Here is a 13457-nt window from a genome sequence, read left to right on the forward strand (position 1 = left end):
TTCCTCAATTGTTATTTCAGAACCTTGATGTCACCCTTTTGGGAGGAATTTTTCCAGACTAAAGCCTCCTGACTGGCAGTAAAAGTACTGAGTGCCCACTTCGTTTTACCCAATACATCAGACCCTAAAAATTGGTAGCAGTAATAGGGAGAAAAATTAATAAAGCAGTGTAAACTAAGGTGCTGCTTCATTAGAGGTGACTGACTTCTCCATGACCACTTCCTGCATCCCCCTTAGAAAGATCTAGTAGATTCCACAGCCTTTATTTCAGTCATAAGACTCACTCACTAACTTTTCCGCCAATCCTTTTAGCAGATGTCTCATAACATGATCATCATTGGGCTTACGAACAAAGGTGACAGGACCTTTTGAGAAACTGTCACCACACTGCTTCATCCCATGTCATAAAAGCAGTGATACTGACCTTCTCCCCTCAAGGTATCACCCCCATCTATCCGCAGAAGGCTAACAAGGGTAAACTTTTCGGGTCCTTGCTAACACCACCACTCTTTGAGTCTACCATTGGACCCAAGTCTCTCCAGGTGTTTGAGTGCTAGGTATAAAAACCAGTGAATTCGTGCCTCTAAAAGAAAAAAGAAAGGCAATGAATTTCTTTCTCTTCCATAGATAGTTACTGGCCTAGTGCTTCAGCCTCAGCCAGGGTTCCAGCTTTCCCCGGTCATGACTCCCATGCAGATCACTGCATTTGTACAGCACGCTGGGGGAACTGGATGAAGCTGGTCAGAGCCACACGTGACTGGCTTGACACAGGGAGGGAGGGAGGCAGGTGCTTGGGAAGTCTCAGGCCCCACTCAGCCCCGCAGGGCTCATTCCTGACACACTGGTTGGGAAGCCCAGCCTAGCCCTTCAGCTCGCTGAGTCTCAGGTCTGTGAAGCAAGCCCGTAACCAATACTAAATTCAACGAAGCCTGCTGGACTGTTTTCCCAGAGTCAGTCAATTACCGGGTATGACCTTCAAACTACGAGATTTAAAACATCAGCGTGCGCACGTGCGTGTGCGTGTGCACGTGTGTGTGAATTCTACCCTCTTTTTTGTCTCCCATCCTCATTCAGCAAGAATTTTTTTTTTTTCATACCAAATTAACAGAAAGTGCTATGAAGCATAGAAGATGGAACAGATACAGATCGTGCCCTCAAGGAAACCTCTCTCCTGTAGGGGGAATAAGACATTTATATAAATATATATTTGCTGAATGAATAAAAGAATAATTGCATGAGGTAAACAGTGACACTTTCCAGAAAAGAGTTATAAATAAACTTCTATGGAAGTGAGGCAGGAAAAGTCTCCTTCTGGACAGGTTAAAGGAATCGTGAGAGAAGAAAGCACTGATAACCAAATCGAGTAAGAGGCTGCTACGGGACTCAGTTACCCACCAGGGCAGAAGAAAGGAAGCAGAATATTCGACCATTAAACATGAATAGTTTGGAAGCCAATTTCTGCTAAAAAGAGGTGGGGTGTGGGGTTGAGGACAATGGGAAAGAGAAGGTTGGAATTAAAATAAAAATTTACAGAAGTTCTCTGATGGGTTTTTATTGCTTTCTTCACCCCTCCTTATATCAGATAATTGAGAGCCTGAGGACCTGTTAATATTTTTTAAAAGCGGCTCACTCCACCTACAGAAAAGGGTTCTGGGTTACAAGCCAGTCCCTGCAATCACCCTTCAACTATCAGCTCAGACGTTTTCTTTCCTGAAGGAATTCCAAGGTGTAAGGAAGCTTCAGCTTATCACCAGTGTCAAGAGTTTACAGTTAAGCGGTGCTGTGTCCCACAGAATCCTATAACCTGCTTTAGCTAAATCCATTTCTGAATTACCCAGTCAAGTGGTATGAAAAGAGCTAGTCCTTCCGTGGCTCTGAATTCCTCTAAATGCTGGAGAAATTCACACGGCCACTCTTCATTTCTGAAGCTGACACGGCTTAAAAGTCACTGTTGGAAAGCTGAGCCCATGCAACCGTATCTCTTCTTGAAAGAGAAAAGTCCTAGTTATTTCCACCTGTCTCAAGAGGGTGAGGCGCTTCTGCCTCACAGCGTTCTCATACAGGGGGTGAAAGCGAGGTAAAAGAACCCTGCTGTGAAAAATATTCTAACTAGTGGTAGAACATAGGAAATACTAGTTACGACATCAGCATTAAGGTATCACACACAATGTCCAGTCATCCCAAAGACAAGCATTTAGAACACTGTGAGTCTGGACCTGTACCCCCCTCCTATATCTACCCATCTTACTGCTTGGACCATGATGATGTGGCTTTGAAGAACTTTGCTAAATAGTCTCTTGACTAATCTCAGGAGGAGGAAGGAGAATATGCTGAGAAAACTATGAAGCTGCAGAACCAATGAGGTGGCTGAATCTTCTTTCAAAAGGAGATCAAGAAACTGGACCATGATGTCTGAGAGTGTGCTGAACACACAGTGAGTGTGCGTTACACTTGGAAAAGAGCGTGAATCAGTCACTACTGGAACTACACACAGTGGTCCCTGACAAAAACGATCCCCACTATGTGTGACTTTATGGAGACTCATTATCTGAACGAGGAGGTGAAATCCATCAAAGACCTGGGTGACCACCTAACCAACCTCTGCAAGATGGGGGTCCCTGAATGTGGCACGGCAGAGGCTCTCTTTGACAAGCACACCCTTAGAGGCAATGATGGCAGAGCTGGGTCTTAGGCCATAGCCATGGGGGTGTAACTAAGCAGGACGCTATGGGACCTTCCCGGGACAGACCCCTGCCCCATATCCTCTGCTGGAGCTCCTCTCTGAAGTACCCAGATAACAGGAGCTGATGCACATTTCCGGAGTTGTTTTGCAGATGCTAAAACCACCACCAAATGGAAGAAATTAACTACTTGAGGTCATACATGGTCATGACTATGTAGCCCACAGACCTACTGGTAATGTTAACCCCTGTGACACCGCCCTGTTCCCTCACCATCAACCAAGCAGAGAAATGTGTGCACGCTGATCACATACTCTGGGACTCCCCTCCCTCACCTGGTGTTTAAAAATGCTTTCCCGAAACCCATCTGGGAGTTGGGGTGTTTTGAGCACTAATTGCCCTGGGTTCATTGCTTGGCGCCTGCACTAAACGCTGCACTTTCCTTCACCACAGCCAGATGTCAGACTGGCTTTACTGCACACGGGTGAGCAGACCCAACTTTGGTTCGGTAACAGGGGGTGACTGACTTCCCTGGTCCCCAAAGCAGTACATGCATGTTGGGGTTACTCTGACTTTTTCTATAAACTGTACTAAAATATTCACTTAAATTCTCTCATTCATATCATTCCTCCAAATAAAGTGATTTGGTACCTACTCCCCACCCCCCAAAAAACAAAATAAAACAAAACCGTGAGTGCTACCTGCCATCAAAGAAGAAGAACTTCCCCCGTCCGTTCTTTTCTCCGTGAATGAAGTTGCCCTCAAATCTGTCCGTGGAGGAGTAGGTGACCGTGCAGAAGCCGTGCGGTAATCCATCATCATCCAGGTGCCCTGGAGAAAGGGAACCACAAGGCAAACCTTACCATCTTCCACGCTCACCCACCGTCATCCGTGCCCAGACGCTGCCAGCAAGTGCCCCGTGCAGCTCAAGAGTCCCTTCCCTGCCTGAGGAGAGAGCGAACACCAAGCTTTCTCTGCCCGCATCAGCACCATCAACTCCGCTCTTAGGTACACTTTAGAAAGGACGGGTCCACCATAGAGGGCCTTAGACACGTGTAAGGTTATGAACCAAAACCACGCTCAGATTTCACTGGGGACTGAGAGTTATTCTCAGTAATAACACCTGCAGTGTGAGTTTCAGTTGACCCAGTACCTCCCCACACGGTACTGCGCACGTTTGGAATTAACGCCCTCGAACTCTCACGCTTAACCGAAACATGGTTGAGATGGCACACTGTCTCGGCAATAAGTTATCTGGTTCTAGAACTAAGTATACAATACGATGTCACACATCATTATATAGTATGATGTGGGGCAGTGCTAGCTAGGTGCCCTCTGAAAAGGATGGAGCCACGTCTTCAAGACTGCCCTAAAATCTACACCTCACTGTACGAACACACGAACTGCGAGTCCCTCTAAGCTTAAACTTAGGCTTAACATTGAACTTAACTGCTTTACTTTCCAAAATCTTTCAGCTTTGAATGTTCAGTAATCACCTTGTCATACACCCTCGACCCACTGTGTTCAGAGGGTTTGCGCTTTAAATGTAGCTAGAAGTATCCACATGGCCATTTAAGCAGTGGCTTTGAACACCAGCAGCAATTATTACACTGTGATCTTTAAACCGCTGGTTCTTCTTGGGTCACCGATGGGTGTACTGTTATATTTACGTTTACAGTCAATGTTTAGGTTTTTTATTATTATCTACATATTTCACAAAACCCAGGAGTCACCTCACTGGTGTCTCCCCAGTCATTCTGGTGAACTAATTTTGCAGAGGCGGGTGAAAATGAAGGCAGCAGTTAATCTACTGGCTTTCTTCTGGGTTAATGACCTGAGTCATGGATGACAAAGGTATAAAAGCATTAAATACTGTGTGCAATGCAGGGACATTAAACACTTAAATGTGGCTTCCAGATGGCTCACAGACACAAAAGAAAGCACAAACCATATCACCACAATGAATGCTTTACTCTCCTAAAAGAATTTCTTCTGAAGTGATAAAAGAATATCGTCCCTTAGAAGATAGTTAAGTAAGCTCTCTTACAAAGAACGAAAAAGCTCTTTATTTGTATTATTGATTACATAAACATAAAATAAAAATGAACAAATGCACTGTTTTATTGCTACAACTGATTCTGCATAGAATGAATTACCCAGAATATATTGCATTAAAACATGGCTACTTAAATAAATCACAATCAATAAGGTTCCTTTCCTCTTAACCCAAATTTTTTTCTAACAAGGGCCAGGAAATTAATGGTTAGGAGGGAAGTAGGCCACAATTGCTTCCTTCCTGCTCAAAAACCAAAAACTGTACCTGACATAATTCAATGACACTTGAGTCATATAAAGTAATTTGGACAATTATTTTCTAAATATCTACTGATGGCGTTTCTCTCATTGAAATCAATTATATCTACTTTTTCTCCTTTCATTAAAAAAAAACACTCAGTGTATAGTTAAAAGCTTTCTTTTATGAAATGTTGCTCAGATCAAATTAAATTTAGCTATTTGCATTCCTACAAATTTAGTATTCCACTTCTGATTTAGGTATAACTATCAGAATAATCATTTTAGCCTTATATTGAGGTACTTACTAATTTATTGAAAACGCTTTCCCCATAGAAAACAGTTCACATATTTCAGAGTTTATAAAGTTAATGTTTGATAAAATCAGTTATTCTACTTTAGATCAAGAGAAATATTATGATAAACATGAACACTAAGGGGAAAAAAAATCCAATGTTAATTCATTTCCACCTTTGCTCAGTTGCAATAGTCCTATCCTATTTCTGAATAAAACACTGCAGGTGCACCCTCAGCAATGGCATTTAGATATTAGAGAAACTTGGAAGCATCACAGAACACACTAAAAGCACCTGAGGGACAGTACTGAACCCCATTGAGATGAAAGCAAAAAAATCAGCCCTGCTCCATGAAGGATGCTTATGCCCATGCCTCCTTCCACAGGCCAGTGAACAGAAGTCCCATCACCTTGTTAGGCTCTAGGGAGGGAGAACAGAGAAGCTGCTGAATGATGGCTGTTTCTCTGGTGACACTGTGTGTTTAGAAAGAAGGCTCAGACTTGTGACGATTCCCAGCCTTTCTAAAGGTGTTTAGGCTGCTTGCTGTGAGAAATCTCCCTCTATCAGATCACAGCAGAATCCTCTGGTTGGCTCATTTGTTTTGTTTTCTTCTCATCCTTCCAAAAGGAGGACGATGTGATCAATGACCAGGATGTGATCAATGACCAGGATCAATGAAAAGGAACTAAAAGTTAAGGCTTGTGATCATTCAAGACTTCCACCCTGAATATGTAACAGCCGGGGGTGGTGTTCCTAGCAGTAGAACTTTATGTTTAAAACAACAGCCACAACCAAAACAATAACAACAACTAAGGGACCGTCCAAGGAAAGAAACGTCAGGAAGAAAAGACATTAGGCTGGGACTTCCCTGGTGGCGCAGTGGTTAAGAATCCGCCTGCCAGTGCAGTGGACACGGGTTCGAGCCCTGGTCCAGGAAGATCCCACATGCCGCAGAACAACTAAGCCTGTGCATCACAACTACTGAGCCTGTGCTCTAGAGCCCGTGAGCCACAACTACTAAAGCCTGCGTGCCTAGAACCCATGCTCCGCAACAAGAGAAGCCACCGCAATGAGAAGCCCGTGCACCGCAACGAAGAGTAGCCCCTGCTCGCTGCAGCTAGAGAAAGCCCCCGCGCAGCAACGAAGAACCAATGCAGCCAAAAATAAATTAATTAATTTAAAAAAAGAAAAAAAAGAGAAGAGATTAGGTTGCTGAGACCTCATATCTCCTATCAATGTTAGTGCTAGAGGAGCTTCTGGTACAACTCTTGTTCCACTGCCATTTGGACAATAAGATCATGTAATATTTGTCTTGCCAGCAATAGTCAATTTAATGGAGAGGGAGACTGATACACAGAGAAGAAAAAAATCTGTATACCTACTACGCATCAGGCACTGGGTTATGTAATTTCCTGTTATTTAAATTAAACCTCACCACCATCCCTCAAATTCCAATCTTATAGATGAGGAAGCCACCGCTATGTGCCCAAGAAACACATTAACTGCTACCCTGAATGCGTTCATGGATGCCGAAGGCCCCTTCCCCCAATCCTCCAATCCCTTTTCTCTCTGGTCAAGGGCAAACTGGCTGAACACCCTTTCTTCCCTGCTGATGGTGGAAGAAGCGACCTCTACAGAGGGAGGTGTTCTCAGGTCCCAGGCAGAGAAGCAGAAGACGCCTTCGTAGTTAAGATAGTTCTCACAGAACCACCGGGATCTTCACCAGCATATCCTGGTGGCAAATGCCTGTCTCTTCCAAGTGTTATCCGATGCAAAGAGCAACACTAGTCCAGCTTGCTCTGATTGAGATCAATCTGTGCAATGCGCCAAGTCAGCCAGCAGCCTTCCGGGCCAATTCCCACTCAACAGAGGTTGAACGCCAACCCAAACAACAAGGAAAACCCACTTGAATGACTGCTCTGTGTTGGGAATGCGGTCCCAGCTCGTGTGCCATATATCTGTCTGCAGCACGGTTTTAAATATTGACTGAAGTTAGAGGAAGAGGGAATAAAACATAACCGTCTCACAAGTCTAGTTTTTCACTTTGTTCTAAAGATCATTATCTACTGAACAGAGAGAAAGTTCAATTTTTTCCCCTCGGGTTCCCTCGGAGCTTCTTCCTGAACCTGATGAGAGCCAGGCCTGTATTCTATGCAGTGACGGTACCTCTCAGCACAGGAAATTCCCTCTGGATCGGACACCTGGTTGCTTACTGCCTCAGGCTTATTCACAGGAGATCTGAGTGTGTGTGTATATATGTGTGTGTTTCCCTCAGAACCAGAGGCCCTTACATGCATTGTTGGTTTTGTATAATAGAACTACTTTAAAAAAAAAAAAAAAGTAATAATAATAAAAAGGCAAACTTACTCTGTTTAGTGCAAAGAATGTGCCCTCATGATGATACACTTAACGCTGGTGGTTAAAAACATAATTTGAGTTTTGAGAGTAATCCCTTGCAAGAGCTCAATTATTAGTTGTGAGGGTCTTAATTTTAATGTGAGGCCTACACATAGAGGGTGCTACCAGGACACCTAGCCTGTATTTTTCCTAAGTACAGTCTTATTAGAGACAGGCAGGATGAGATATTAGGGGGACTGTTAGAAATGCTCTTAATATTTGAGGGGTTTGGACAGTGAAACACGGAGATGCTTGTTTTCATTCTGGCTCCTTAGTTCTGGAGACTCTGCTATTTCCCATTTTTGAGGATTCTTCCTCGATGTCTCCTTTATGTTTCGAGGCCTTTCTGTTTTTTCCAACCCTCATAACCGCTACTGCAAAGAGCCTTTTAGGCGATCGCCTCACCCGCTCCCCACTGCCTGTTCATCCCATCCTCCCGCCCTCCCAGAGCAGGGCCTTCATCCTCTATTCCCAGCTCTAAAGAGCCTTCACATGGCCCACGGCCTCCAGGACGGAGTCCACGATCTCGGCCTGTGACGAGCCTCCTTTCCCTGTCTCACCCTCCACTTTTCTCCTCCCAGGCCCTCTGTTACAGCAGAACCCAGGGATTCGTCTCTGAATGTGCCTGCGTAATTGCACTCCTCTCTCTCTTTTTTTTTTTCCCTTTCTTTTTAATGTCTTTGTGCTCCTGGGTTAGTATTCAATTAGCTGAAATTCCTTGATGAGATTAATGAACCACACATAAGGGTGTCCCTTTCCTTGTAGGATGATACCAGTCTCCTTGAATTTTGCCAATCTAATTAGAGAAAACTTTTATCTCAACATTTTCATTTGTATTTATTTAATGAAGTTGTGTCTTTTCAAATGCTTATTGGTCATCTGTGCTTTTCTTGTGAATTATTGTTTCATTCCACACCTCTCTTTACTCCCAAAGTTCCCCTCTGGACTGGACTCCACTCCATGCCACCTCTTCCGGGAAATCCTCCCCCATCTATTTCCCCAAGCGAGATGCAATTTTTACTTCCTCTCAACCACCATCATTCATCGGTTTAGATGTGATATATTTATTTCAAATTATATTAGGGACCACACTGTATTCATCTTTGTGTCTACGGGTAGACAAAGAAATAGACTTAATGACGATTTCTATTCCCAAAGCTAAACAGCACTCCCTGAAGAAACAATGAGCCTCAAAGAGTTTTTTTTTTTTTCCCTCTAAGAGTTTTTTAAAAACCACAGCAGGAGCTCAGGTGATGTTTGCAGGCCTGCTGATGCCCAGGACTACCTTCCCAAGGCAGCACAGCCAGCAATGTACACAGACACTCCCTCCACCCACCTGCCCTCGGGGATTCATCCATCCTGAGCTTAGAACGCCACCCAAGCTACAGTTCCACCCGACAGAGAATCAAAATGTACATGAGGTGACAAAAGACTCAAGTCCTGAAGAGACCAATTTCTCCCCCAGAGTATGTTTCTAAGGAGGAAGAAAAAGAAGAAAAAGGGTATCTGTTGCAGAGGCTGTAAGTTAAATTCTCTTTCCCCAAACACATATTTCTGAAAGTCACCAAACTCTTTCAGAACCAACCTCTAAAGAGTGACATTGATAAAGAACGACACTGACGCAACATTTAACTGTTGCTTCCAAACTCAGTTGCCAACTATTTCATATATTTGACTGACTCATTTAAAAAAAAGAAATTTGTAGAGAGACGGTTTGGTATGGCACAGTGGGGTTCTGGAGGTCCAAGCCTATCTCCTACCTGGCTGAGTGTCCTCAAATTAGTTCTTAACTTCTCTAAGCCTCAGTTCCCTCCTTCGTAAAATTAGGATAATATTAGTACGCACGTGATAAGACTGAATGGATAATGTGTGTGTGAAACACTTAGCACAGAGCCTGCACATAGTAAGGACTAAACAATTACAGCAATGATAATTTCAGCTAAGACAAATAAACTACTGAGAGCACAGGCTCTGTATGTAGAGAGAGGTAGGTTAGTTGGTACTTCAACACCAAGATATTCAGATGGGCCTTTTACCAGTCCCCCATGCATGTGTTAGGTGTTAAGTAAAGACTATTACAGACAGCACTTAAAAGTCCAAGAATGGCTAAAGAAAAGCCTACTTTTACACATGCATGCTCTAGACACTGTGGGAGTTTGAGCCTTGGGTGCGTCTAAGGATTTTTAAAATTTCTGTGTTACTCTAATTGTTTACTGTTAGGTACAACTGAGTCACCATGTGTCCCGGATTGCCCCAGACATTCAAGGTTTAAGCCAGTTGTCCCAGCATAAGTATTAAACAGTGACCCTTCTCAAGAATGTTCTGATTTTAGACAATAATGCATATGGTCACCCTATATAACAGAACCTTCCTTGCTTATATGAAGAAATTTCTCTGCTTTCACCCATTGAGCAACCTCAAAAACAACATCGATGCATTTCTAAAGCTGCTTGTTCACATTCTGCAAGGAGCCTGGGACCGTGGACAACTGGGCCTTGTGTTTCCAAACAGCTTCAAAGGGGAAGATGGGTTAACCTCGGGAGCACTGCCTGTGATCAAGAGTTTGCATTAAATTTTTATGAGTAAAAGTAAACTTTGAAGACTGCGAGCCAGTCCTAACAATCTGAGAAGAGCATTTTTCAATTATCTTTCATAATATGAAGGCACACGTAGTCAATAATTTACATTTAAAGAAGGCTTCCAACTAACATCTTGGGCCCCAGTTAAGTCCCAGCATTGGCTTTACTCATTGGAGATAAACAGTTCAAGACACTGTGAAATTAAAACACCACCATGAACACTCCTTGAAGCTGGATAAAGAAATAAGAAGTTTCACTAGTTACATTAAGACAGTTAGCTTTTATAGAATTCAGAAATATTATTCTACTTAATCTATCCTTAAGAACTCGGGAGCACTACAAAAGGAGTCAATTATGTTGACATAAAAACTGATTTTTTTTTCTCCCAAAGTAGCAGTAAGTATGCATCCTCATGCATCTGTAAGGGTCCCCACTTTGTCTTTCTTTACCATTTCTGAGAGCTTGTTTATACAAATTAGATAGAAACCATATTCAACCAAAAGCTTAAAAAATATTTATCTAGATATCTGGTTAAAATATTCCGGAATAATATCACGCAACACTGCAAAACATCACGACGTACTGTGTACGGTAGAATCAAATAAATAAATACGCTAAAGAGTATTTTCCAGTATTCACTGTTACAAAATCATAACATCTCCTGATACAAACAACTAGATTGTATAACGTCCCCACCTCGCTTTTTAGAACCAGCAAAAAAAAAAAAAAAAAAAAAAGGTGGAGAAACTCAGCAAAACAAAGTGGCGAGAAAAGTCGGGGGAGGGGCGCTGGAAGCGAAGGGGCGGAGAAACACGACACCAAGGCGGTGATATCACCCACAGCCAACTGCATGGAATTCAGAAAGTTAAGTGTCACCCAGCAATTTCAGTCCGGGCTTGCGGCGCGCCTGCACAGCGTGGCGGCGGCGGCACCCGCCTGGGAAGCAGGAAGGGGGAAGGGCGGTTTGACTGAGTTCGCTCGGGGGCAGCAGAGGCCAGGGCCACCCGCCTCCCCGCCGGCGTGCGTTCAAGCCCCGGGTCGGGAGCGTTGTCCATGGCTCTGCAATGATTTCGTCGTTTCGGAGAAGCGACCGCCCGGACCGCGGCTGCCACGTGCCTGGTCCGGCCCCGTGCGCTGCGCCGGGGGACGGACCCGGACGCGGCCGCGGTCACCGCGGGTCGCAGCGGCGAGCGGAAGGAAAGGGCTGGCGTCCGGAGAGGGGCTCGGGCTTGCCAAAACCGGGCGGGGGGATTGCTCTACGGAGACGGCCGGCCGCGGGGGGCTGAACTCCTGCGCACCGCCACCTCCCATCCCCAAAAGGGGGAAGGCCGGAGTGCCCGGCAGGTTTCGCAACTCCGAAGGCGGATGCAGGCGGTGACCGCGCGGGATGGAGCAGCAGCGCTCTCCCGGAGACCCCGGCCCAGCCGAGCCCCGTTCCCGGCCTGCGCCCCGCCGCGCAGTGCGCGCTCCCGGCGGCGTGGCCGTGGCGGTCCGGCCCCTGCCCAAGCAGCGGGCCACCCGCGTAGGGGGCAGTGGCGGCCGCGGGGCCCGGCGCCGCGCCGGTCGCAGCCCGCCACTCCTTCCGCGTTCCGTGCCCTCGGCGCCTCCTCCCCGGGCCCCAGAGAAATGCCTGTACCTTCCACAGCCTCCTCCACCATCTCGTCGTCGCTATCCATGGCGGCTGGGGACCCTGCCCAGCTCGGGGCCGCGCAGCTGCCTCCCGTCCCTCCGGGTGCTCCCGGCGGCTGAGCGAGCGCTGGGGCTGAACCCTGCGAGTTTGGAGGAGGAGGAAGAGGAGGAGCAGTCGGGGCTGGCTCGCACTGCCTCCCCCTAGAGCCCTTTCAATTCCTTGGCCTTAAGCTGCTCCCGCAGCAGCCGTCCCTCCTCCTTCGCCCACTTGCCCCTCGCTTCCGAGGCTCCGGGGTGCCGCCGTGGCCGCCGCCGCCGCTGCAACTTTCTCCTGTAATACCCCCTCTTTGTTATCGAGCAGCTGATCCGCTGACATCACCCAGCGCCGGTGCGCTCCCTCCCTCGCTGATTGACAGTTCCCCGTCCCTTCCCAGAAGTGAGGCTCCTTAAAACGAAAGACGCTCGGGGTCCGCGCTGACGCTACGCCCCAGCCCACCAGCCCCCGGGCCCATCAGGGTTTATCTTTTGCTTCTGCGAGGCTTGGTGCGCTCCGAGCGCCAAGCCCGGTCCTGGGCGCCGCGGGCTCCTCGCGGGCACTTGGGACCTCCGGGTATCCGCCCTCTGGGGCTCAGAACTCCGACCTCCAACTGTGCCGGGGACCACTTGGAAGTCTTCGTGCAATGCCCGCCAGTCCCCCCTCGGGACAGCCTCCAAAGAGCAAGGCGAGCTAAGGCAGCGTTCCTAAAGCTCCAGCGCCTCAACTTCCTCTCGCCCTCGCCCCCACTTCACCCCGTTTGCCACCCGGAGCTGCACGAGTGCGGCACGCACTGGAGAGCAGGTGTCTCCGCGTTGCCGCATCACATCCGCGAGCAGGTTTCCCAAACTCAAGGGGGTGACATCCAGCCCAGATGCGGGTCTGCGGCTCCCACCCGTGCGCGCTGCGTCCCCACCCTCCTCGGGACCGTCAGGCGTCTCGGGTGATTCAGAAATTCAGCAGATCCAAATGGCAGCGGGCTCTTTATCAGGCAGGAAACAAGCGGCGCGGAAGGCCTGGCAGTTCCCTCCTCGCGCTTGTGGTAACAGAAAAGGAGCCACCGAGCGGAGCAACTGAGGAGGGACCCTCCGTCTGGCGCGCCTCCCCCCCTGTACGTGTGATGTCCCCAGCCGTCTCCCTGTTTCTCCAAGTGCCAGCCTTCCACAGATTCGGGCTCTTTAAGTGGAGAACATCACGGGGCACCCGCTTCCCAGCCCCGCCACTTAGCGTCATTATGGCGTTGCCTCTTACAGGTGGCGGCAAAGGGCGGCTGTAAATAGCTGGTTAAATGTATGCAAATGTACACAATGTGCCGTGGAATTACCGGGTGCCGCTTTGGGTGTCTGCCAAGAACAGCTACCGCACGGAGGGGGCGGGGGGGAGGATAGGAGGGAGCCGAGAAAGTTGTTCCATTTTGTTTTCTGAACCACGAATGAGACTTTGTGGATTTCAAAGTACTTCCAGTACCCGGGAGACCACGCCTTGCTTTTGGCTTTGTGCTTAAATGCCAGGTATTTTTATCGAGTATTGTGAGTTTCTTATTAAATTC

The 13457-nt window shown here is 47.1% G+C and overlaps 1 protein-coding gene across 1 annotated transcript in view; it reads right to left on the reverse strand.

The window, feature by feature from the left end:
• The window catches only part of SETD7 (SET domain containing 7, histone lysine methyltransferase), a 48608-nt gene extending 35779 nt beyond the window's left edge, over positions 1 to 12829 (reverse strand). The window contains exons 1-3 of the mRNA XM_082463431.1: positions 12703 to 12829; positions 11882 to 12014; positions 3383 to 3512 (exon numbers count right to left, since the gene is read on the reverse strand). Of these exons, the coding sequence (XP_082319557.1) occupies positions 3383 to 3512; positions 11882 to 12014; positions 12703 to 12732 (293 nt within the window). The 5' untranslated portion in view covers positions 12733 to 12829. The remainder of the gene's footprint in view (positions 1 to 3382; positions 3513 to 11881; positions 12015 to 12702) is intronic.
• Positions 12830 to 13457: the final 628 nt, after the last annotated feature.

This window comes from Balaenoptera physalus (assembly GCF_965194825.1).
Source record: "Balaenoptera physalus genome assembly, chromosome: 5".
Classification (NCBI taxonomy): Eukaryota; Metazoa; Chordata; class Mammalia; order Artiodactyla; family Balaenopteridae; genus Balaenoptera; species Balaenoptera physalus.